This window comes from Oryzias latipes, chromosome 2, assembly GCF_053564925.1.
Source record: "Oryzias latipes strain Hd-rR chromosome 2, Olatipes_Hd-rR_3.1".
Lineage (NCBI taxonomy): Eukaryota > Metazoa > Chordata > Actinopteri > Beloniformes > Adrianichthyidae > Oryzias > Oryzias latipes.
The window spans coordinates 20,321,999-20,348,697 of record NC_136238.1 but is presented as its reverse complement, the minus strand read 5'-3'; the positions used below and the strand labels follow the sequence as shown (position 1 = coordinate 20,348,697).

Here is a 26,699-nt window from a genome sequence, read left to right as displayed (position 1 = left end):
TGAAAAATAAAGTTTGCTGATGTAATACGTACAGCCAAGATGCACTTTGCTGCATTGCATGCTACAAAACCTCTGCAAACTTTAAGCAAACACCTTCAATATTTTCCTTTACATAAACTTCATCTTAATTTGCCAAAATGTATCAAACAAGCAATTAATTGTTGCAATTAATGCAACATTTCTAATTTTCTAGAACTTATGACTAAAAAAGGTTTGATATATTATCATGTAGATAGGTTTTCTTTTAATTTATTTATTTGAAATCAACCAATTCCATTTAGTGAGCTGAGAGTTTGGAGTTTGAATAATAAGCGATCATTTGGGTTCAAAAATCCTCCAATTCATCAAATATTTCTGTTGAGTCCATAACAACTATGTGACAAACACTTACTCGTCCACTCCTGAATGAATGTCTTTGAATTCAGGAGGTATCCCCTTGGACATGTCACTCCTGAAGGACACACAGCTGGATTCAGATCCAGGTCGGTTCCTGTGAAAAATAAAGTTTGCTGATGTAATACATGCAGCCAAGATGCACTTTGATGAATTACATGCTACAAAATCTGTTATTGACTTTTGGACTTATTGTTGACTTATTATTTATTTATTCTTATCATTTGTTATTATTGAAGTACTATTGATTTTTTATTATTATTATTTATTATTGATTGATTATTATTATTATAATTATTGACTTATTCTGCATATATTGTTATTATTTATTATAGTTATTGACTTCCCATTGAATTATTGTTGGGCTTTTGTAAATAATTTAAAATACATGTCAAAGAGGTCTAAAACTTTTACATGTTTAAGAATTATTTTTAAAAGTTCTTTGTAATAATTGTTTTCTTTTAAGAAGTCCTGCAACCACCATATTTTTCATTAAAGTTTGAGCTTTTAAGGCTGACTGTTTCTCTTATTTAACAACAAATGATACACATATATATTATATATTTATATATATATGTATAAATATATATACACATAAATATATATAAATTATATGAAAGCTACTTAGATGCGACCAAAGGCTGTAGAAAGCATTGTCATGTGAGCGCCGTCGACCCCACCAAGATGGCGTTGCGCTCCGCCACCATCGGCCTGGCTTCCCAAGTGGGCGTTAGTTGAGTTGGCGCCTCTTACAGCTTCCTCCTCTCTCTGACTCCTCACACTCCAGATCCTCTGCCTGTGTCTTTTTATGCCTGCTCTTTCTACAGTTGATGGCACTCTAATTTGAGTGCACGCCTCTCTTCTCTAACCCGCACAGGTGTATTTTATCAGGGCGATATGCAAACTATTAGATCGCCACACCCCTTCCCCCTGTTTTTGTATAAGATGTAGTAAATTATGGAAGCGATTCTGTAGCATAAATAAAAAGCAAAGTCAAAACTAGAAATGCTTTTTCATTTTCAAAACGAAGTTGCATTTTTTGACTCAAAATTAAAATGAAAAAGCAATCCACCAAAATGCTTTTTCATTTTCTTCTTCAACACTGCTTATTCTGTCACTTAATTAAAATGATAAAGAAAATGGTATTTGACATTTAATTTTCAAAATGTTTTCTAGTAAATGTGTAGCAAAATTCATCTAGAAATGTCTAATTTGACAATTAAAATGGATTAATAGAAATGCTTTTTAATTTTCAAAATGTAACTGCATCAAATGACTCAAAAGTAAAATGAAAAAGCAATATTTCCAAATTCTTTTTCATTTTATACTTAAAACCGCTTATTGTGTGTCATAATTGAAATGAAAAAGCAGATAGGGGATTGAATTTGCATTTTCAAATCCACCCTGGGAAACTTGTCTCAATAATAATTTCTTAAAAGCATTTCCAGAAGGAAGGCGGGGCGATGACATCACTGCTTTCTCCGTGTGTCCGGCCGCTGAGAGACACAGACACTCCAGGAGCAGACTGTGTTAGCGGCAGAGAAGACGGTTTGAGTTGGTTGTGAACTTCTGATGACTGTACACAGCTTCTCAGGACTACATAGCAGCATGTCCGCCTTCTGCCGTCCTCCTCCTGACGCACCGCAGACAAGCTTTTGTTCTTCGGACCGCCAGCTGCCTTCGCATAGCGGAGCGCGAAGCTCCCGATCATGATCTCTGAAGGCGGAAATGCTGCTGCGATCTGAGAAACCATCATATGGATTTGTGTTTCCAGTGGTGTCCAGAACAAAATAAAGACTGATGTAATTCCCACATATTTACAAATTTATTTGCAGCTTTGCGCTGAATTTGCTGTTTGATGACAGCTGGAGACCCATCAACAGATAATTGGCTGAAGTTGGCTTGCGATTCGCAGCTTCTGATTCGTGAGGGCACTAAAGGCTCCATTTTTCGCATTAAGATCACCTAAAACCGCAACATGTTCACAAACCGCTGGACCTGGACTGCTTAAACCTGGATTCCTGGATCGAATGCAGTGGAATGTTCCTTTAGTGCCCTCGCGAATCAGAAGCTGTGAATCGCAAGCCAACTTCAGCGGCCGGACACACGGAGAAAGCAGTGACGTCATCAACCCCCCTCCCCTCTGCTAATGCTTTTAAAAAATGATTATTGAGACAAGTTTCCCAGGGTGGATTTAAAAATGCAAATGCAATCCCCTCTTTGCATTTTCATTTTAATTATGACACACAATAAGCGGTTTTAAGTATAAAATGATAAAGCATTTGGAAATATTGCTTTTTCATTTTAATTTTGAGTCATTTGATGCAGTTACATTTTGAAAATGAAAAAGCATTTCTATTAATCCATTTTAAATGATCAAATTAGACATTTCTAAATGAATTATGCTACACATTTACCATGGAACATCTTGAAAATGAAATGTCAAATACCATTTTCATTTTAATTAAGTGACAGAAAAAGCTGTGTTGAGGAAAGAAATGAAAAAGCATTTTGAAGGATTGACTTTTCATTTTAATTTTGAGTCAAAAAATGCAGCTTCATTTTGAAAATGAAAAAGCATTTCTGGTTTTGACTTTGCTTTTTATTTATGCTACAGAATCGCTTCCATAGTAAATCACATAAAACCTTCAAAGTCCACCATCATCACTATCTTCTTGGAAAATTGTGAAGACTATGGTGTTTCCTGTCCAGTTCTGCTGCCGTGGGATAACAAGGTTTCATTTGGGCCACGTAGACAATGCACAGGTCCTCACCTGAATCTTCAAGAACAACCTCAAAATTTAGAGGTCCAACTTTTGTTGTAATCCTGTAAGGTCCCCTCCATCGTGAAAGGACCATAACAACTATGTGACAAACACTTACGGTGCCACTCCTGAACGGATGTCTTTGAAGTCAGGAGGTATACCCTTGGACGTGTCACTCCTGTTGGACCCCCAGCTGGATTCAGATCCAGGTCCAGGTTGGTTCCTGTTAAGAATGAAGGTTGCTGGTGTGAGTGCTGAGCTCTGACATGGAGAAGATCATGGACAGTTGGAGATGTTCATCTCACCTCTGAGCTTTGCTCTGGCTCTCATGCTCTGCATCTCTCCTTTTTTTAGTCGGAGGGGCTCCCTCCTGAGTGTCCTCCCACTGATCCATGCTGCTGGATTCACTGGATTCACACATACCTTCCACCATCATCTGCAGAGTAAACAGACATCAGCTCTGATCCTCCTTCACCAACAGATCAGCTGCTCCTCCACTGATTGGCTCTTCTCTTGTGTTTCCTCTCAGGTTCTGACCTTGAATTCAGTCAGACAGCAGTGAAAGGCTTTTAGTTCATGCCACATTGTTTACAAACTTAGAAACCACAGTACAGTGACTCTGTTCAAGCAAGTTTGTCTTGAGTATAGCACGAGATATAGAAAATAATTACTACTCTTGAATGGTCTTTCTTCATGAAATGTGCTATAAAAATAAACTTGCCTCTTGAAGTCACTGGCAAAAAAAAGAGTCTCATCAAGTCAAATTCCAAAATATTACTTCAAAGAAGTACAGACTGTGTCCAACAGTCTCTACTGTCTTCTGCTTTCATGTTCATCCTTAGAATTAATCCAGAGAGGTCCAAATGCCAGTCAAAGACCCAAGTTAGTCGATGGTCTGGCAAAAGGGTCCATCAAAAATCAGTGACCTTGAATCCACATGTTGCCTCATTTATAACATATATAGTTGATTTTGACTTGCAGAATAAGTGAAGCTTTTGTTTTGTAATTAGATATGAGTACCGGTATATCTACGATGCTTTATAGTATTTAGATATTAATAGGTGAAGGCTAGAAATTATTGCTCTATTTTGTTTTCCCTAATTGTGTATTCAAAATCAGAAAACTTTGTTCAGTAACAATATAATTTTTTAAAATAAGGTTTAGCATGTTTTTTAATTGAACAATCATTAGACTGAGAATCCACTACTTGCTCCAAATCAACATCATAAATAAACTTCTGAAAATAGAATCATTCATTCATCTTCTAAACCCCCTTTTTCCCCTTTCGGGGTCACGGAGCTGCCGGAGCCTATCCCGGTTTCTCGTGGGCGAAAGACAGGGTGTGGGCCACAAAATCCCCATTGGTGTTCTGTTCCAGGTCCCTTTTTGCTCAGAGGCAAGAGCGCTAACCAATGCCACCATGGTGGCCAGAAAAAAGAAAAAAAGAAATACTTTAAGGAAAAATTCATTTCTGTGAAATGTATTTAACAATAAAAGCTGCAAAATGAGAGAAGTTATTATTGCTGGAAGCACCTTTATGGTAACTATACTGTAACTGGGTAGTATTTTACTGTACTACTCACCAAAACCTGTAAAACACGACACAGTATTTTATTTTTTACATCATACCTCAATAGTTAAACATGTGATAAAAACCATTTTCTGCCCACACCAATGAATTTGAAAATGCTCATGTTCACTACTGTAAACCTCAATGTAATATTTACAGGTAGAGATGGGCAGGAAAAGGGTGACTTTGTTTTTCTATGTGCTTTCCCAAAATGGGTTTAAATTTTTGAAAATGATTGTGTTTCAACTGTGTGTGAGTGGGAAAAATAAAAAAGTTGCTGCTTTTAACCCTTGTGCTATCCTAGATGACCCCACCCTTACATTGACGAGTTCTCCCTACCATGACAAAGGTGGATAAAGGTGGAAAGATTTCATGTAATCCATGGACATCAGTGAAGATCACGAATCATTGAAGAAAAAAAGTTCAGAGCACTGTCTACTGGGTCTAGATGACCCAACTCCCAATGGTAAAGTGCCTAGGATAGCACAAGGGTTAAAAAGGAGAGACTGTACATTTTTTGGCAGAAAAGAATTCAGTTTGATCCTGTTCAGAGATTGCATGGTGGTGCAGTGGTTAGTATTACAGCTTCATAAGTTCACTTCCGTATACAGTGATCCCTCGCTATAACGCGGTTTACTTTTCACGGTTTCGCTACTTCACGGATTTGCATTGTGCATTGTGTTCTGCATTCTGATTGGCTAAAAAGTCACTCCGCTTCTTTTCTACCTGCGCGTCAATAACGTTGCAGTTTAATATGTACATGTACGTAAAACATCAAAAAAGAGCGACAACAACTGCCTATCACTATGTTCTCCTCCTGAACAAACACACCTGCACCGCGGGCTTCAAAGAAGAAAACACTGCAGAGCGGAGTCAGGATGCAGCGGCTCAGTCTGTAGAGCAGTGAAATACACCTGAGTCACTATTTGTCCGACTTTACTTTGTATTTTTTTCATAATCATTTAAAATTTTCTCCCGTTTAATCCAATTACTCGGGTAGCGGTGGGCGGGGCTAATCTCCACGAATTTGAATCCTTCCGTTCACATTGATGATTGAAATTATTATTTCACAGTATGATACAGAAGTTATTTGTTGAAAAAAACATTTCTAAAGTACTTTGATCTGTGAAATGGTTTGTTCTTTCTTTTCAATGTATAATAGAGTTTTTAAATGTATAATAATTGTAAGAAAAAAATAAAGGTTTCTTCTTCACGGATTTTGCCTATCACGGGTACTTTTTGGAACGTAACCCCTGTGAAAAACAAGGGTTTACTGTATAACTGTGTCTTACTCAGTCTAAAAACATGCCTCACAGGTTTTTCAACTTTGAACAATAACTGAATGATTGTAGTAAACTAAACAGTTACCTTCAAAATAAATAAATATGGATTGCAAATGAATGCAAACGAAGCATGACAAATGCTAACTAGTCATGTGTGAAAAAGTAAAAGCTGGTTGAATTTGTCAATACTTTTAACAATTATTGTAAGGCTTTTTTTTTAGGAATGAAGCTAGGAATGAAACTAAACACTACACTGTTAAAACAATTTTATTATAGGTCCGTTAAAACTGTGTTGATGTGGTGCAGTGGTCTGCACCCTCACAGCAAGAAGTTCTTGGTTCAAGCCTCAGTGGAAACCTTTGTGTGTTGAGTTTGTATATTTTCTCTGTGCATCTGTTAGTTTCATTCAAGTGGACTTGAAATTGTTCAGTGGTGTGAAATAGAATTACATGACTCTGTCTGGTTCTTTCAATGTGAATATGAAGAGTGTCTGTAATGAACCAAGTAAAAAGGTAAAAATGGCCTAAAAACAGCTAAAGAAGTTGTTGTAAGAGAACCAGAGGAAACTTTTATTTTCCATATTTATCGTAAAGTAAATAAAGTGAAAATGAAAATGCAGCAATGTTATTGCAAAACACAGCACAGTACAATTACATTTATAATAACTACTGGCACCTGGATACCAGGAACTATTTTTTTATTTTAGGATGGTACAACTGTAAAATTAAATACAATAAAATATCTATGTACTGCATTTCAATTTATAGCTTTATTACTTAAAATGCAATACAGTTTATAGAAATTCTACTGTATTTCATTTAACTTTAGTAAAGTTGTAAAATGCTTTACAATAATTACTGGCATCCAGCTGCCAGTAAGTTCCTGTAAAATCTACATCAACTATTTTACAGTGCACTTACATCAGCTGCTTTAACACATTTAGTCAGAGGTAGATGCATCATTTAGAAATAATTTCTCCTGGTTTCGAGAACATCCTTTCACAGGACACTAATGGTACAAGTTGGGTAATTTAGTATTATGTGCATAATCACGACTAAAGGCCCGTACACACCGGGACGAATATTCGCCAGGCGTTATTCGCCAGCGTTTTTCGCCACGTTTTTTGTGTTCACACCCAGGCGATTTTCGCTGACGATGAGTGGAGTGAACATGCAATTTCATTCCCTGACATTAGATGGCGCTTAATGTAAAACCGAAATACTCCTGTACACAAGGTGGCGCTGCGCAACTTTACGCTTCTTAAAGTCGCTTTTCACTCAGAAGAAGAGAGCAAGTATTTACACGCTTGTCAGAATCAAACAAAGAAAACATGAATATTTCAAGCACCAGTAGCTCCAACTGGTGCTTGGTTCAGGGATGTTTTAGAATGTCCGTCATTATTGCTTCGCGGCTGTGTAGACGCTACTTGGCGTCTATCTTCTTCGCTGGTATGTGTGCTCAGCAAGGCAGTTTTGTTTGAGCGCCCCCAAGTTGTGTTTTACTGTAACTTCAGAAGCTCCAGACACGTGAGCAAAAGCGCCGTTCTCATTGGTCGAGTAGATTTCGACGCGACGCGTCGAAAAAAAAAAAACGAACCCGAGGCGTTTTTTTTTTTTGACGCTTTAACGCCTGGCGTTTTTTCGCGTCGGTGTGCACACTCTCATTGGGGCCCTTTGTTTAGTCACGAGGCGTTAAACGTCGGCGAAAATCGCCGGCGAAATTCGTCCCGGTGTGAACAGGCCTTAAGGCCGCCTTTACACTGCAGGTCTTGATCCCCATATCCGATTTTCTGACTTTATCCGATTTTTTTGACGACCCGCTTACATTATCTTTTAAAAGTGACCCGTATCTGGTTTTTGCATTTACACTATACAATGCTGAAACTATCAAACGTAGATGTTCTGAGGACTACGTAGCAGTATTTCCGCATTCCGCGGACCTTTTTCGGACTTTTGTGATTGCGGTTGTCATGGAGGCAAGGCGGCGACGGAAGGAGGCGTTGCCTTTGGCGCTCCAGAGGGGATGCACAGGGGGGTAAAAATTAGGGCTGTTCGGCCGTCTTATGTGCTCTCTCTGAGTTTTGAATGAGGAAGTGTTGCAGACGTTGTGCTGTCCGAACAGTTTGATCCAAGTGTTGAACCTTTCCTGCGCGATGACTTCTCTTTTCCGACTGTAGTCAGAAACACACGGGAGATTTGCTCGGGGTTCACTTTTCCGTTCTGGACCCTCAGCCTCCAGAGTGGGCTAAGAGACTCCGAAACTTTTGGGCGAGACACCTTATTTTTGATTTACGGTTCTCCGACAGTCCCACGCTCCGCGCTCACACCCCCCCCCCCCACCTCTCTCCTTACACACACACACACACACGCAAGCACGCGTGCGCGCGCGCGCTCACACACACACACGGTCCCCATCATACACGCCCCCCAAAGAATTAAACGGCTTCTTGCCTGTTCCATAGCAACGGTGTCCCGCTTCATTAGTTACCGTTTGCGTCCCGACCCGGACCGGACATAACAGCGGTTTCCAACTACGGTCTGAAGCCTGAGGCTGAAAGGTAACACGCTGACAGCAAAATCAGCGCACAAAAAGCACCTTAATAAGTCATGTGATCTCAGTTGGTGGTGTCCTGAGTTGACGTCACTGACGTACGACTCGCATTTACTGGGGAATATCCGATTTGTCTGCTTACATGGCACACGCAAATGCACGTATCCGATTCATTTCCGATTTATTTCCACATATGAGAGAGGCCTGTATCCGATCTGAGAAAAACGGAATCCATGCGCTTTTGTCCTGCTTACACGTTCACTGATCATATCCGATCTGTGCCACGTGAGACGAAAAAAATCGGAATTGAGTCACTGGAACAATGCAGTGTAAAGGCGGCCAAAAAGACCACTGGGGACTTTTGGGGAGTTTAAAGAGTGGTTTGAGTTTTAAAAACCTGTTAAGTTAATATCTATCTCTCTCTCTCTTTCTCCCTCTCTCTCTCTCTTTCTCTCTCTCTCTCTCTCTCTCTCTCTCTCTCTCTCTCTCTCTCTATCTATCTATATATCTATCTATCTATATATATATATCTATATATATATATATAGATATATATATATATCTATATATATATATATCAATCTTCTGCTAAACCCGTTTTGTCCCTCAAGGGGTCACAGGGCTGCTGGAGCCTATCCCAGCACCTCATGGATGAAGGCAGGGGACAATCTGGACAGGACAACAGTCTGTTGCAGGGCCATAAATCACACACCTTTATACACTCACACTCACACCTAGAGACAATTCTGCCCCGTTTCTGTGTACTTTTCTTCTGGTTGCACAAGTGTTCTGCAGATATATAAAATCGAGTAATATTGATGTGATTTCAATTGCTGGTAAAAACAGTCAGTTGGCAGACGACACCACATTGTTCCTTAAAAAATACTCACACGTTCCCAGGGTTCTTCAAATTATTGAAACATTTTCAGAAGCATCAGGACTTTATCTAAACCTAAAGAAAGGCGAGTTATTTCCTCTTAAATAATGTGTTCTAACGTCTATAAATAACAATAAAAACAATTTTAACATATTTGGGATTGCAGATAACTAAAGATCAAGAAAGAAAGAGAATTTATAAACTATAATCCCATGACTGCAGAAGTGTGGAGTTAATTTAGTCTCAATAATCAGAAATGCACACAACCTGTTTTTCAAATACGCACGCTCTGATTCACAACTGTAATTTTATGCAAACGTGCAATATAAATTTGGAGATGCACACGTTGCATTTCACAAATGCACACTAAATGCTTCACACAAATGTGTTTCACAAAAACAATACATTTTTCAGAAATTAAAAATAAATGTTTCAGAAATCCACAATAGATGCTTCACAAACATCATTTTTAAGTACACTTGTAGTATGAACTCACAGATAGTACAAATTTTAGAATGTGCATTCACAAACCTGCTCTCATTTGTGAATCTCCCCACATTTGTGAGAGATTTTTCTATGGTGAATATTGAGACTCCCTTCACGCTGCAGGTCAACTAATGTCACTATTGGCTGATGAATCTGTCAATCAAACTCATCAGCAAAGCAGGCGTGCTCGCTTTCAGCCAATCGAATGGCCCCTTAGACTTTCTCCAGCTTTCACAAAGGTGACAAAAAGCCCTGCCCATCTTTGATTCTGTACCGGTCGGTTATAGGTTTATTACCTTCGGTCATCAAAAATTAATGGCTTGTGCAACTTTCCAGTGGACTTGGAGGCAAGGCAACACTGGTTGAATGCAGTTGGCATTGAATCCAGCGAACTGTGTCCTGGTGATGGGATTTGCAATGAATGTTTCACTCTGGATAGTTTTGCTAATACTTTATCCTTATTAGCTATGATGCCAGCGTCATTTCAACATTCAGACACGGTTCCCTTCAGTCTGGATCATTAGGAGGTGGAAGAGAAAAATCTTTAACTTCCACAGAAAGTTCTGTGGAGAAACTTGCATCACTTTGTACCACTCTCCATTTTAAAGATGCAGAGCCGTGACTACGTTACCTCAAGCCAACCTCACTGTCAAGCATTCATTCACCTTCTTAACCGTTTATTCCCATTCGGGGTCACGGGGTTGCCGGAGCCTATCCCGGCCACTTGGGCGTAGGCAGGGGATACCCTGGCCTGGTCGCCAGTCTGTCGCAGGGTAGAATATCCTCAATCACACATTCATTCACTTTCACACTCACACCTATGGACAATTTAGAGTTGCCAATCAACCTATGTAGCACGTTTTTGGACGGTGGGAGGAAGCCGGAGATCCCGGAGAAAACCCACGCATGCACGGGGAGAACATGCAAACTCCACACAGAAAGGTCCCCCATTGATGTTGTGTTTTTCATGTCCTCCAGCCGGGACTTGAACCGGGGGCCTTCTTGCTGTGAGGCAAGAGCGCTAACCACTGCGCCACCGTGCAGCCCCTCACTGTCAATCACAGATCTGATTTGAATTTTTGATTTGAAATGGTTTATTTCAAGCAATTAAATAATAATACTCAACAATACAATCATTGGTTATACATTCATATAATGACCTATCAAACGTAGGATATTTAGACACATTAATAAATATTGCGTGAAATGGAGTGAAAGGAAGCGAATTTATATAATCCCACCCCTGTTCTACCGTAACCATTTTATTACATGATTTATCAATATCCGGTTCCTAGCTTTATCAGACAGAATTAAAAATCATTCGGTATCAATAAACCACATTCAAAGATGAAATACTTTATTATGTAAAAAAAACTATTTTAGAAATCAATATGGCAAATGCAGATCAGTTATCTAAAATATATGCAGTTTATGTTACTTATAAAAGTCGTTCCTATGATTACAAAATAATACTATATCAGTAAAATAGACATAACACTTTCAAAAACCTTCATAACAATAATTGCTCAAATATCAAAAGTTAATATATGTGCAAAATTACATTAGGAAAAATCATGAAATAAATTTTTCAATTTTTGGAGCAAGATCAATCGGATTTGAAGAATGGAAAGAGAAAAATGGGGGGGGGGGGGGGGCATTTTTCTCTTTCCATTCTTCAAATCCGGGCTGAGATTGGAGTCAGCCTCCAACTGTCCTGTTGCATTACCCCTAAAGTCAGAACAAAGTTGTGCTACTGACTTTAACCGTAATGTAGGATTTGATTTTGTTACTCCTAACTAGGGGACTTTGCATCTCCTGGAATTTAAAACGTATCCACCATGCTTCTTGTGTGCTGTGCATCGTCAGTTCTGACTTCAGTGTGAAAGCTGGAGAAAGTCTTAGGGCCCATTCAATCGGCTGACAGCGAGCACGCCTGCTTTTCTAATGAGTTTGATTGACAGATTCATCAGCCAATAGTGACATTAGTTGACCTGCAGCGTGAAGGGAGTCTCAATATTCACCATAGAAAAATCTCTCACAAATGTGGGGAGATTCACAAATGAGAGTAGGTTTGTGAATGCACATTCTAAAATTTGTACTATCTGTGAGTTCATATTACAAGTGTAACTAAAAATGATGTTTGTGAAGCATCTATTGTGGATTTCTGAAAAATCTATTGTGAATTTGTGAAACACATCGTGCACATTTGTGAGAAACACTTATTGTGCGTGTGAAACATTTAGTGTGCATTTTTGAAATGCAACGTGTGTGTTTGTGAATCAGAGAGTGTGTATTTGTTAAACAGGTTATGTGCATTTATGATTCTTGAGACTGAATGAACTCCATACAGAAGCATAAAATAATTTCAATTGTTGGCTACAAAGGGATCTTCCACTAAAAGGAAGAGCCCTCTCAGCAAAAGCAGAAGGAATTTCTAGACTAATCTACATGACTTCCTCACTACCTCGTGATTGTAAAAATGAAAATAGGATTAATGGGATACTTTTTCATTTTCTTTGGAGAAATAGAATCTACTATGTATGAAAATCAGTACTAATTAGTTTATCAAAAGATTGAGGACTTGACTTTCTTGACTTCCCTAAAATAATGTCCTTAAAATTAAATGGTTAAAAAAAATTGTAAAAAGTGAAACTTCATTTTGGAATTTCATAAATAACAAAAATATGTATTTGATAAGCTTGGAGGTCTGCCATTTCTTCTAGTTTAAAATAGAAAAACTTAATGTAAAACTGCTTAACTTATTAATGTATTTTATATTTTTCAGAAAGAAATGATTCTGTATGTAAACAGTATTGAATCCTGCACAAAAAAAAGCTGTTAGTAAAGTTGAAACATGGTCACATTTGAGACTTTAGCAGAATCCTTTAACTTTAATAATACTGTTTTATCTTGCTATTATTATGGCTTTTTTATTGTTAATTTTTCTGACAAATGTGAAAATTGGCATGTGCACATAGTGTGGTGTGTCAATGTTTGATATTCTGTATGTCAATAAAGTTTATTTTGGGGGGGGGGCGGACGCAGAGATACAGGGTTTCCCGGAGTAATGACGCACCATGTTGTACATCCCATAATTTACAATTGCGTTACCTTTTAAACAACTAATTTAAGACTTATTGAGCCCAAAAGTCCAAAACAGTGAATATATTGCAGACTTTTTTCTCTTCTTGTTGATTTTATTTTTGCTTCCTTAACCAAACTAATGTCTGCCTGTTTTAGTCAACCAGACTGACGGAACTATTATGGGATTGAAATGTTAGAATTCTTTATCATGGTTATAAAAAGTATTGGACTTTCATAAACATGTCAGGAAAGCGCTCACGTTTCTTCTGGAACTGTCTAGACACGTCCGCATGACTCAAAAACAACTTTCCGACTAGGCGCCATGTTCTGTCATGAACTAAGCACCGACATTTTCTGTTGTTCTCCCGTCTCTGTCCTCTCACAGTCAGACGCAGACACGCCTTCATCATGAGCGCAGAAAATATGTTCTGAAAGACTCACCGTGATAGAAGAAACCAGGAAACTCCAAATTCTTTCTTTGGATACACCAAAAATTCAGCTCACAGTGCTCGACGGCAGACCCTTCCCTCCACACACAGGCGGTGTTGGAGCTGGTTCGACGTGTTTGTCTGAATTTCCAAGAAATCACGTGACCACAGCAAACGACTGTGTCATAACGAAGACTATTTGATTATTTGAGCTCCCATAACCAATGCAAACTCTGCAGGTGAGACATGCAGACTGTAGGTGGAGAGAAAGTCAACGTATGACATCAGATTACTTTATATATTAATCAGTTGTGTTGCAAGAAAAAAATGTTTTTCAAATCAATTTTCAAGAAAAATACTCTTGTTTTTGTGTAGAATATCTGCATTATTTCAAATCTAGTAGTGCTGAGGAGAAAAATTATGTTTGTAGATCACAGTCCATGCCAATAAAACCTGCTTATGACAGTTAGGCAGTTTTACATGAAGTTTTTCTATTTTAAAGTTACACAATAAAAGAAATAGCAGACTTCCAAGCTTATCAAATACATATTTTGGGATGAAATTCCAAAATAGACAAATATCATCATAAAACAGAGCGCATCTTACCAAAAAAGCCGAGGCGGAGCAGAGAAGTGGGGCTGCCGGTAGATTACCGCGAGTAAAAGTAAAAGCTAGGTTAAAGAAAAGAAAGGCATTGATTGAGGATGTGGCCAAATGTCTAAAGCTCAGAGACATGTTTTCAAGAAGAAGGAACAAAAGAGGGAAATAGTAAATGAGAAATAACTATAAGTCTAATTGATCATTTAACTACACTGAACAAAAATATAAACGCAACACTTTTGTTATTGCTCCCATTTTTTATGGTATTAACTCAAAGATGTGAAACATTTTCCATTTACACAAAATAACCAGTTTTCTGAAATATTGTTAACAAATCTGTCTAAATCTGTGATAGTGAGCACTTCTCCTTTGCCAAGACAATCCATCCCACCTCACAGGTGTGCCATGTCAAGATGCTGATTAGACAGCATGATTATTGCACAGGTGTGCCTTAGACTGGCCACAAGAAAAGGCCACTCTGAAATCTTCAGTTTTGTTTTATTGAGGGGGTCAGGGGACTCAGACAACCAGTCAGTATCTGGTGTGACCATCATTTGCCTCATGACGTGCGACACATCTCCTTCGCATAGAGTTGATCAGGTTGATCAGGTTTGGGAGCATGGAATTATCCAAAATGTTTTGGTATCCTGAAGCATTCAAAGATCCTTTCACTGGAACTACGGGGCAAAGCCCAAGTCCTGAAAAGCAACCCACACCATAATTCCTCCTCCACCAACTTTCACACAATGCAGACCGAAATTTACCGCTCCCCTAGCAACGTCCAAACCCAGACTCGTCCATCACATTGCCAGATGGAAAAGCGTGATTCATCACTCCAGAGAAGGCATCTCAACTGCTCTGGAGTCCAGTGGCGACATGCTTTACACCACTACATCTGACGCATTGCATTGAACTTGATATGTGTGGTTTGGATGCAACTTCTCAGCCATGAAAACTCCTTCCATGAAGGTGTCTGCATACTGTACTTGGGATAATCTGAGGGTCACATGAAGTTTGGAACTCTGTAGAAATTGACTGTGCAGCAAGTCGGAGACCTGGTTGCACTATGTGCTTTAGCATCCGCTCACCCATCTCCGTCTGTTTACATGTCTACCACTTCGTGGTTAACTTCTTCCCAAACTTTGCCATTTTTCTTCTGATAGAGCTGACAGTTGACTGTGGAAGATTTAAGAACGAGGACATTTTGCGACTGGATTTGTTGCACAGGTGGCGTCCTTTGACGCTGGAATTCGCTGACCTCCTGAGAGCGGCCCATTCTTCCACAAATGTTTATAAAAAAAGAGTCTGCATGCCTTAGTACTGGATTTTATACACCTGTGGCCAGGTCAAGTGATAAGGACGCCTAAATCTGATTATTTTGGATGGGTGAGCCAATACTTTTGGTATTATAGTGTATCCTAAATTCTATTCAAGATTATTCAAGCAGTGCATTGAATAAAAATAAAAATGCCAAAAAAACATGTTCTCATTTAATAGATGTATTTAGACTCTAAATGACATCCCACGTGGCCCTGTATGGCCTTGTAAGTTTCGGATGGTTCAAGACACCAACAATCTAATGTGCAGTTTGGAAAAAGGAAAAAAGAATCATATCAGTCTGATTAAAATTTCAAACCTTTTGCGAAAGGGGAGAGGAAAAACATAACTGATAAGGCTCTGTCGTTCTCCACCCTCTCACTGCTTTCCAGGAGGCCGTTTTTTTATTATCCAAAAAGGTAACGTGTAAACATGTAAAATACCTCATTAGACGGTGTGTTTTTTTTCGCCAGTCAAGGATGCAAGTCTAGACTACATTTCGCAGGTTCCATAAACACACCAGCACAAAAAAGAAAACAGACCAGAAGTCACAGACAGGCCTGCTGCTGACCTACTGTGCACGCAGGTAGCAAGCATATTTCACAATACAATGTTCATGCATATTTATAGAAATAACAGAAGTGCATAATCATTGAAATAAGAGCATAAAAATATAATGGGATCCCTTTTCACCTCCACAATCACAACTTTCAATTTTGTTTTATCTGCTTTCAGGTAAGAGACAAAGTAGTTGGTTTGACTGATATTATAATGACCCAGCTTTTGCATCACTTGCAGAGCGAGGAACTCTGTGCTTAACTATCAACAATCTGGTTATGTTAGATAACTATCAGTCTCTCATGTCAAATGTTCTTGAATAATTTCAGAAAGGATCTGAAAGTCAAAGCACCAGAACTGCCTTCCATTTAAGAGTGATTACAGCTAGACTTGGCACACAGCACGAGTCTCACTTCCCTCAACAGCTTTCTCGCTCATGGTGCAGGATTTCACATTTCCCAGGAGTCTTAGTGGCCATAGGTGGTGCTAACCCCCAGGTTGTCACTATATGTTCTTCTGCTGCTGTTTCAACGTGCAATGATGGCAAGATTGAAGATGGAGATGCTTTGATTGTTTGTAATGATTTGTATGACTCAATAAAAATAAATAAATAAATAAACAAATAAATAAATAAATAAAAATTTGGAGTCTGAAGTGGTTATCAAGCATTGATTGGTCCGAGTTGGTCAGGTCTGAATCAACATTTCTATGGCAACCACTGTCGCCAATCAGGAGTAAGCTCGGAGGGGGCCAGTAAGTACCACGTGCCTTTATTGAGGCGTCTGATTGGTCAGTTCATAACTTGAATAACTTGCAATAAAAAAAAGGATGATCAAAAATATGTTTTTAAAATGTATTAGAGCAAGCATGACTATTCTGACAAATAGAATGACGGACAGTAATAGCTGTTTATTTCTCAGTAAAAGAGTATGAGATTTTAGCCTCCTAAAACCAGCGGCTACTTCCTGTTTGGGACACCAGGGGGAGGGGCCACTCAGTCCAGCCAATGGTGTGTCTCTACGCTAGCAGGCTAGCAGCGTTAGCTTGTGCGGAAAGGACTGTGGTGTTTTGCTGGGACGTTTGTGAGGTTTTTGGACAGAAAGGACGATACGTGGTTCGTTTGGGAACTCTCAGCATTTTCCAAAGTGTCGTAAATGAGTGAAGAAGTGTTGAACGGAAAGACAACGTGGATTGCTGTGATTGTGAGACTAGTAGATGATCGATCGGAGCTGCAGTGAAGAGGACGGCGGTGTTTGTGGGAGTTGGAGCTGAAGATCGGAGCAGGAACCATGTCTTCAGAACCTCAGGAAGGTTCTGTCAGAGAACATCTTACTGCTGCTGAAGGAACCATGTCTTCCCTTCAGTCTCTGAGAGAGTTGATCAGCGAGCGACTAGCTGCTGCTGCTGAAGAAATCTTCCGACTCTGTGAAGGAACCATCGTCCAGTACGAGGAGGAGCTCTGTCGTCAGCGCAGACTGCTGGATGTCGCCTGGAAACCACAGCTTCAGCTTCACGATATACGTATGTCTCACTCTCAGATGCTGATTTATTCTTTTACAGGGTTTGGTTGCTGTCATGTCTCTAAAGTCGCTCAAACATAGTTTAGATGCTCGAAAATAGCTTTTGGATACTGAAAAACATAATTTCTGCACAAAAGCCAGTCTATGTCACAAGACCTCGCTCTGCAGACCACATGCACCGCTCTACGGCAAGCAAAAGGTACCATAAAACACTGACTAGGCAAGAAATGCCATAAATAACAGCATAATAGCAATCAAAACACAATTTGGTACCTATGCGCGATCAAAAAGTAGTACTTAATTCAGGGGCGAAACTACCCAGTTTCATAGGGGTATGTGTCACACTATAACCCCCCCCCCCCACACACACACACACACACTTTAGAAAACGCCTCCTCAAGACAACTACACACCCAAACAAAACTTATTTTGTGTTTAAATGTAAAAATCTCATTACTTCTAATCTAATCTTGGATATGGCCCATCAGACATTTTTTGGGGGGACATTTTCAACCATTTATTGTCTTCAATAAGCCCCTACTTTTGTGTGGTGAAGGCCATTCAGAAAGATCCTCTGAGTAATGCCTTACTCCAGCCCTCTTCTCTCCACCTCTTTGTTCTTCTCCCTCTTCATCATCAGCTGATCATCTCTTTTTCTCCTGATCGTTGTCATCATCATGTGAACCTCTCTCCTCATTATTCTCTTTTGGGACTGACTTGTCATATATGTCTGCACTTGTTTTCCAAAAGTAGGTGGTCAGCAGAAGTTTAAACCAGGATGAGCATCTAGGTTTTTGTGACTTCAATAGATTAATGATTCCTCCCTAAACTCATCCCTGCTCTCTTTTCTATCAGATGCCATCACCTGCCTCTTGCCTGTGTTCGTTTCCACTAAATCATATGGCCAAGCAAGACTTATTTAATGTTTTAATCACCGTAAATTAAACATCTTGCTATACACTTTTAAAAAATTAAGAATACTATTTAAAAATGACTGGCTTTGCCCTAAACGTCCACCAAATATAAGACCAGCCTGTTTCTTTCCTCCATCTGCCCTGATTCTCTCTCTCTTCTTGTCTTTCTTACCATCCTCACAGCTGCATGATATAAACTTTGTGTTAGGAAGATTTTAAAAGAATACAGACACTAAACTATATGTAAAAATAGACTTTTTTTAAAATAATATTTTTTGTTGGATATCAGTCAGTGGTGGGATAGAATAGACTTCTTTATTGGCTTAAAAAGATCTCCAAATGTTCAGCTAAAATCCAAAATGTCGTTCAGGTATAGTGATATTAAAAGCAACAGGCTGAAACCCTTAAAAAAGAATTATGCAAACTTTTCACATAAAAAGAAACAAAAACACCATCTAACCCACCATTCAGTGCTGTTACAGTCATAGGATAAAAATATTTTAAGTGTTTTGGTACATCTAGTTAAATAAATTATAAATGTCTGTCTGAAACAGACTCAACACAAACAAGCTCCTTTATTTTTCTCATCATAATGAGTGATACTGTAAATCCTGCTCAGTACAGTTACAAGACATGCATGAGCATTTTACCAGTAGCTTTAGCCTGAATGATTACAAGCCTGTTTTTATAACATATAACGTAGCTGCGGTCTCTCAACCATTTAGGGAAACTTTTCTTTCTTCTCACTACATCCTTGTCCTTCTCCATCTTTCGTTTTCTGTTTTGAGCCCTTGAGCCCCCGATAGTTTTTCTTTTGCCATGCCATCTTTAGATGACCACACGTTTCAAATGAAAACAATCAACGGCACGTTCGCAAGGTACACATGACCCGAGTGAAGGAGGAGTCATGTCAGTTATGATGTGCTTCTGGTACTGATCATATTCTTTATATGTGCACAAAACTCTGTGAAATTTACAAGATACTGACTATGCATAATTTCCCCAACTTCGGTTTGGCGCCCTCTGTAGCCCGGCGCCCCTATGCAACTATATTCTGCATAGCCACTTTTTGCATCCCTGACTTGCTCTATGCACATCTTATGTAAACAAACGTTATTTTATCCTACTAAAATGAAGGATAGTGAAGATAGCTTAGTGTGTGTGTGTGTGTGTGGGGGGGGGGGGGGGGGGGGGGCTATGGTTGCGTCGTGATCTTTGGGCCGTCGGGGTCGGGCACCTGGGCCAGCTATAACCTGACTCCGTCTGGTTGGTGGGCGGCTCCTGGGTCCTCTGGGTCCTGGCCCCATCTTTGGCCCGTGTCCTGGTGTCCAGCCAGGGTTACCCATGCCCCGCGGCCCCCCATCCAACACTTATGTTAGCCTCCGAATTTCACTCTTGGCTTTCTCCCCCTCTTTTTTTTCTTTTAGCCCCACTTATTTTTCACCCCACCCCCCCCCCCCCCCCTCCCTCTGTAAAAAAAGGAAATATATATTTAAAACTTGAAATGTAACCAATTTAAAAATAACAATGAGAAAACAAATATACCCATTGGCTATCAGAGGATGCATAACCCCTTATTGAAATATTAAAATTTGTCCAAGACTAAAGGCATTCAGCTCTGTTTGCCTAGTTGTTGGACAGGACAAGGTAAAAAAAAAATAAAAAAATTACATGTGTCCAACACAAAGATTCAGTTATTTGCGATTCTGGTTCTGGTTTCCCTCATCCAAGCAGATCTAAATTATTTTGATCTGATCCAGCAAAGCTTTGAAATACTATGATCTGTGGATTTGGATCAGGGGATTTGGTAATCTGGTTCCTTTTAATCCTGACCCAAAGTTCCAAAATACCAGGGCCTAATGGTCATTTATTGCCTCCTCTTCTTAAAGATATCTCTACTTTCATCTGAGCTCTGATGAAGCAACTTGGATGACTCGACTTCAAAGCAGGTTTTGAGTCTCAAGTTTACTGGAAGTCAAAAAGACTAAAGAAAATATGTTGTTAAATTAATAAGAAAATTTGTCAGGAAATGTTAGAATAAGTACCCAGGAACTCAGCATCATGGGTAGTTGTTGAGAGAATTCATTTAACGTAATGTTAAATTGTATACTAATACTATTAGTATTATAATAACAACATAAATTTATCTTATTGAAATTTGACCTTTTCTGTCTTTAAAAAATAATCCCAAACTAATTCCAAAATGTCTTTTAGCCCTTTCAGCTAGATTTATAACCAACATTGACTTTTATTTTGACATCCCAGAAGGTGTAACAGCCAGGAACCTTTCACAATAATGCAATTTTGTCCCTTAAGTACACATAAATGATGTTTTTTTTTTGTTTTTGTTTCTTTGCCTCTGCAGACCTTCCTCTATATTATCAAAAAAGAGATGAAGATGTCCGGAACCAGGAGAGGAGCTCCTGTGTTGAGCAGCAGGAGAATCCAGAACCTCCACAGATTAAAGAGGAGCCGGAGGAACCAGAACCTGAACTGGTTAAAGAGGAGCAGGACGAGCTCTGCATCCGTCGGGAGGAAGAGCAGCTTGATCTGAAGCAGGACGCCGATGCCTCGATGGAGATTCCCGCTCATGAGGAACACGACCACAGTGAAGCACATCTAAAAAACGATCAGAGGAAAGAGAGAAGTCGTGTCCAAAGCGTGGGCCGCTCTCGCATGTCAGAAAGTCGGGACTCTGGCGTTGGGAGCAAATCTAGAAGACCTGCTCTTCTAGTTGAGGGACTCAAACTAACCCAAATAAAGGGAGGTAAACAGTCCACGGTGAGTTCTAGTATTACGGTCACACAGACCGTTAGCGAACAGACGCCTTTTTTATGTAAAGAATGCAACAAAAGCTTTGAAAACAAAAGTCTTTTCACAATGCACCTAGAGTCTCACACAGGCAGGAAACCGCTGTCCTGTAAGGAGTGCAACAAGAGTTACCGAGACACTTGTTCTCTCCGAGTCCACATGAGAACGCACACAGGAGAGAGGCCCTTCTCCTGCAAACACTGCGGCAAGACCTTCACGATGAAAGGGAATCTGAAGATCCACATCCGAACCCACACCGGAGAGAAGCCCTTCGAATGCGGCGAATGCGGTAAATGTTTTCGCCACCGGTCTCACCTGCGCACCCACTCCAGGACTCACACAGGAGAGAAGCCCTTCACGTGCGTAGTCTGCCAAAAACATTTCCGCCAGAGCTCCAACCTCAGGATCCACATGTGGACGCACTCGGATCGCAGACCTTTTCCCTGTAACCGGTGCGAAAGGAGCTTCTACCAGAAATCTCACCTCAGAGATCACATGAAAAGTCACAGCGAAGAATGCGTGCAGTAGTTGCAGATCAAACGAGTTGACTCTGACTGAGGGTGTTACTGGGCCGTGTAAGGAATACTTCAAGAATATCCCTCAATCCTGATGAAACTGAAACGCCTTCTGTTGATGAAGACGAGGCAGAGAACTCTAGGAGCTGAAGGAAGTGGCCATGGGGAGAGAAGTCTGGGAATCTGTGCTTATGGATGAGTGGAAGATAGGTGGATGTTTTGAAATATCCACAGTTGATCAAAGTCTCAGCTTTACTGAACAATGTTTCAAATGCATTCATCTGTATCTTTTAGTGAGTGATGAACTTAAAAGACCTGATGGTCATTTGATTGTTGCTTTTCTTTAATACAAATATTTGTACCCAATCTTGTTCTGCTAAGTGTTTGTCATTAAAAACTGATAACATTTCACCAAAGAAAAGTCATTTTTCAAACTACAAAGACTCACACACTGCTATTCTGTGTAACTGCATTTGCAGCTTTTAGAATCTACTTTGTTTCTGTTTTCATCTTTTTAACCCTTGTGCTATCTTGAGGGGTCAGAATGACCCCACCCTTAGATTGACGTGTTCTCCCTACCATGACAAAGGTGGATAAAGGTGGAGAGGATTTCATGTAATCCATGGACACCAGTGAAGATTACAAATCATTGAAGAAAAAAAGTTCAGAGCACTGTCTAGTGGGTCTAGATGACCCAACTCCCAATGTTGAAGTGCCTAGGATAGCACAAGGGTTAAACAGTTTTATTTTCTTCAAATGAAGCCTGAAGAAATGTAATTAGAATGATGGAAACTGTTTCTGCAGCTTGAAGCTGTTATGAAAAATGTTCTTTTTGTAGTGCAGAGAAATCTCTCATTTGATGAGACGGAGGAACTGCAGCAACGTTTTCTTGAAAACATCAACATTTCATTGAAACTCATTCATTGGAACTTTGTCCATGAGGTCACATGGTCTGGAAGAAGCCACAGTTCCAGCTGACAGAAGTCTGGTTCTGATCCATCAGATCTCACTAGCAACAGAATCAAACCTTCACGTGTTGCAGCAACAGTTTCCATGTTTGGGAGGATCTTCTGAAGAACAGCTCAGTTCCAGATCACATCATGATGTTTGATGTTCATTCCAGGAAACCATCTCTGTCTCTTTTGATATATGCTGTGTCAGCACAGTTTGCAATTTGATTTCTTCCTGGACTTTGATGATCAAAATGCTGCAGGAACTTAAAATAGAACCATAACCCAAACCACTACAGCTTCCACTTTTAAAGAAAAAGAAAAAGCTGTTTAAGTGGAAGATCCATGATTCTGATACACTTCATAAAGTTGACTCCTCCCACTTTGGTTTTGTCAAATGTAGAAAGGCAAATAAAGACAAATTTGATCAACTCTGTCAGATTTTTTAACTTTGTCAGAAAAATAAATGAATAATATCTATAGCATTACTAAAATAAACCCATTGAATATACAGAAACAGCCAATTCTGTCGGAAAAAAAACACAGGATCTGGATTTGTTCATTTCTGGAAATCTGCCACTAGATGGCAGCATCTCGCAACAGATTGACCATTTCAAACATCAAACGGACACATTTTATTTTAAAAGGTGTTATTTTTATTTACAGGTGAAATAAACCATGCACTACAGTAGTTTGGGATTAAGGGGTTACACTGATTTTATTTTTACACGCAGAATAAATTTTCTTCTTACCTTGTCCTGTCCAACAACTGAGCAAACAGATGAGAGGTGAAGACCTTTTGTGTTGGATAGGTTTTACTATTTCAATAAGGGGTTATGCATCCTCTGATGGATGGCCAAGATGTATATTTGCATAAACCCCTTTTAGTTTTTCTTTTTTAGTTTTTTTTATTCCTTACTTGTTTATTGAATTTTATGTTTGTTTTTACAGAGGGAAGAGAAGAAGGAGAAAAAAACTGTGGGGGGTAGAAGAAAAAATAAGAGAGGTGGAGCAGTACCTAGCTGATAATTTGAGTAGGTTATGATTTAAGATTCACAATGTTTATGCTAGATCTGCTGGAAAGGAAATGTTACATCCAAGAGTAAAATTCTGATTTTTTCCGGAAGCTTCATTCTTCCTGCAGCTTCATTCTTCCTGTAGCTGATCTCTAGGAGTCAGTAAGAGTTTCAGACACAGTGGTGTCATACCCCGTGCAAAACGTGACTCTTTAAGACAATCCAGGGGCCTGATAACAGGGACATGGACCCCACACATACTCATCACACACTGATATACACACAGTGGGCGGAGCTCCGTTCAGGTGTTCCGAAATCTACATATCAGGAAGCTGAGAGGATTTGCTCCACTTCACAGCAGGAGGAGGAGACGTTGACTCAAACTCTCTTCTTCTTCACAGTGAGTCTTTGTGTTTTCTGTTGTTTTCCACACTTAAGATGAAGGCAGGGATGTGTCTGTGTGCCCACATCTGTGAGGATGTGGGATGAAGAGCAGCAGAGGAAAGAAAAAAAAACTTCCAAAAACCAGCTAACGGTCACTGAAGGACACTCGAGATGGACATAAGGAGATCAGGGAGGTGTTTGGATCTCTGGTGTCTCTCACAGACAGCAGCTCATTGGCTGATTCTCTGTGACATCATAAGATTGCCCCTTATGAGTCAGTGGCGGCAAGATTTGATTGGCATCATCGGAGCCCCACCCTGGAGCCAGGCCAGGGGTTGGGGCATACCCTTGGTGGCTCTTCCTGTTGAGGTTTAGCTCAAATGGATGACAAGAGCTTATCACCTGCAGAGGAGCTAGGAAGGGGCTAATAAGTTATAAAGACCCTTAACCCTTGTGCTATCTTAGATGACCCCACCCTTACACTGACGTGTTCTCCCTGCCATGATAAAGGTGGATAAAGGTGGAAAGATTTCATGTAATCCATGGACACCATTGAGGATCACAAATCATTAAAGAAAAAAGGTTCAGAGCACTGTCTAGTGGGTCTATATGACCCAACTCCCAATGTTAAAGTGCCTAGGATAGCACAAGGGTTACAACAGAAAGAATACATTCTACTTCTGAAGAAAACTGGGGGGGGGGGGGGGGGGGCTTTATTGACAAGCACAGATCTATAGCTATAGATCATAACCCAGCAAGCAGAACCTGGACAAAGCACAAAGATGCAACAAAAACTGCGAGCCCTCACTCTGCCACAATTACTCCCATTCAGAAAGAAAAACATGAAAGAGATGGAACACTCTCCTTCTCTCACTTTAATGGAAAATGCAGAGTCAATCAATGAGAAGAAGTCAGTCTAAAGGCCCGTACACACCGGGACGACTATCGACGCATGTTATTCGCCAGCGTTTTTCAATACGTTTTTTGTGTTCACACCCAGGCGATTTCCGCTGAGGATGGACCGAGTGAACATGCAATTTCATTCCTTGACATTAGATGGTGCTTAATGTAAAACAGAAATACTCCTGTACACAAGATGGCGCTGCACAACTTTACGCTTCTTAAAGTCGCTTTTCACTCAGAAGAAAAGAGCATGTATTTACGCGCTTGTCATAATCAAACAAAGAAAACATGAATATTTCAAGCACCAGTAGCTCTAGCTCCAGTTCCAGCGATGAAGAAATTATTGTTCTGTTGAATGATGGAAGACGCCGGAAAAGACGCCGATTTTGGGTACATCCCATAGTTACGGGAAGAGAAGAACATGAGGAGTTTTATCGACTGGTACAAGAGCTGAAAATGTATCATGAGCGTTTTTGGGGATATTTTAGAATGTCCGTCATTTTTTCTTTGCGGCATTGTAGACGCTACTTGGCGTCTATCTTCTTCGCTAGTATGTATGCTCAGCAAGACAGTTTTGTGTTTGAGCGCCCCCAAGTCGTGTTTTACTGTAACTTCAGAAGCTCCAGACACGTGTGCAAAAGCGCCATTCTCATTGGTCGTATAGTTTTTGACGCGGCGGCGAACCCGAGGCGTTTTTTAAAAAATGACGCTTTTACGCGTGGCGTTTTTCGCGTCGGTGTGCACACGCACATTGGTGTCCTTTGTTTAGTCACGAGGCATTAAACGTCGGCGAATATCGCGCGCGAAATTCGTCCCGGTGTGAACAGGCATTCAGTCAATGAGGAGGCTGTCCAATACAGATTAAATCAGAATCAACAAGAAGGTAAGAAAAAGCAGTCAAAGCTGCAGAAACAAACATCTGGACGATCATGTTCTCCAGCTGCAAGAAGGATGAATGGATAAAGATGGCGAGCAGATGTTTATTTATACTAATAATTGTTTTATTTAAGAAAATAACATTTTTTCATTCATATTTTCTTTTGACTTCTTGTTTGTTCTTTCTGAATTTACATTGTTAAAAAACTTTAAGCTACAGTTTAATAGTTTCAAACAAAATAAACATAACATATAGAATCTTTTAAATGAATGGGACGATACCAACCATGTTTTCTAAATGAAAGGACATTCATGAACAGACTGACCTAAGGAATGGTGGAATTGATGCTTTACATTTAGAGAAGTGAGACACCTACTGGCTGTGTTAGAGAACTGCATCTGAGTGTCACAATGCAAGCTATTTTAATCTGATAAACCCCCTTTTTTTGCGGCGCCTATGTTTTGTTTCGCTGCTGTTTCCCTGTCTGGTTTTTTGGGCTTATTGGGTAGCTGATTCTGGTTGTTTTTTTTTTTCTTTTCAAGCACTTCACCATCTAGCTCTTGATTATATCTGAACGTTACAACCTTTCTCCCAAACTGTGAAGCCTTCCGCCTCAGTTCCTTTTTCGTCTGAGGAAAGTTCCACAAAGACAATCGTCCAGACTTCTGGAAGTCTCTTGTTGTGAACGAAGGTGGAAGTTGTGTGGAAAGCCGGGTCTTTCCCTGTGGCACGAGTTCAGAAATGTCCTGATCCAACTTGGAAAAACGAGACATTTTGGAGTATTTTACTTTGAGTGCTTCAAACCTCCATCGTTGCTTCTTTTTGCAGATGATGTGGTGCTTTTATTGCGGAAAAACATTTGCTAAAATGATAGGCGAAGAGCGGCAGCTGCCATCGA

General features: G+C 39.8%; 2 protein-coding genes across 3 annotated transcripts in view; one reads left to right on the top strand and one right to left on the bottom strand.

The window, feature by feature from the left end:
- LOC101170820 (NACHT, LRR and PYD domains-containing protein 12-like) overlaps positions 1 to 13,567 on the bottom strand; it is a 44,029-nt gene extending 30,462 nt beyond the window's left edge. For both annotated transcript variants that reach the window (XM_078934090.1, XM_078934097.1), the window contains exons 1-4: positions 13,450 to 13,567; positions 3,464 to 3,594; positions 3,277 to 3,381; positions 392 to 490 (exon numbers count right to left, since the gene is read on the bottom strand). In XM_078934090.1, coding sequence (XP_078790216.1) covers positions 392 to 490; positions 3,277 to 3,381; positions 3,464 to 3,594 — 335 coding nt within the window. In that variant the 5' untranslated portion in view covers positions 13,450 to 13,567. The remainder of the gene's footprint in view (positions 1 to 391; positions 491 to 3,276; positions 3,382 to 3,463; positions 3,595 to 13,449) is intronic.
- Positions 13,568 to 16,790: 3,223 nt separating this feature from the next.
- LOC105355401 (uncharacterized) lies at positions 16,791 to 22,092 on the top strand. Its single transcript, XM_078937428.1, has 2 exons — positions 16,791 to 17,432; positions 20,711 to 22,092. Exons 1-2 carry the CDS (start codon positions 17,201 to 17,203, stop codon positions 21,682 to 21,684), a joined length of 1,206 nt encoding a protein of 401 aa, XP_078793554.1. The 5' UTR covers positions 16,791 to 17,200; the 3' UTR covers positions 21,685 to 22,092.
- The last annotated feature ends 4,607 nt before the right edge of the window (positions 22,093 to 26,699 follow it).

Coding starts and splice junctions, on each gene's coding strand:
- LOC105355401 (XM_078937428.1), top strand. CDS start 17,201: ATGTCTTCAGAACCTCAGGAAGGTTCTGTCAGAGAACATCTTACTGCT. Junction 17,433..20,710: donor GCTTCAGCTTCACGATATAC/GTATGTCTCACT, acceptor TTGCCTCTGCAG/ACCTTCCTCTATATTATCAA.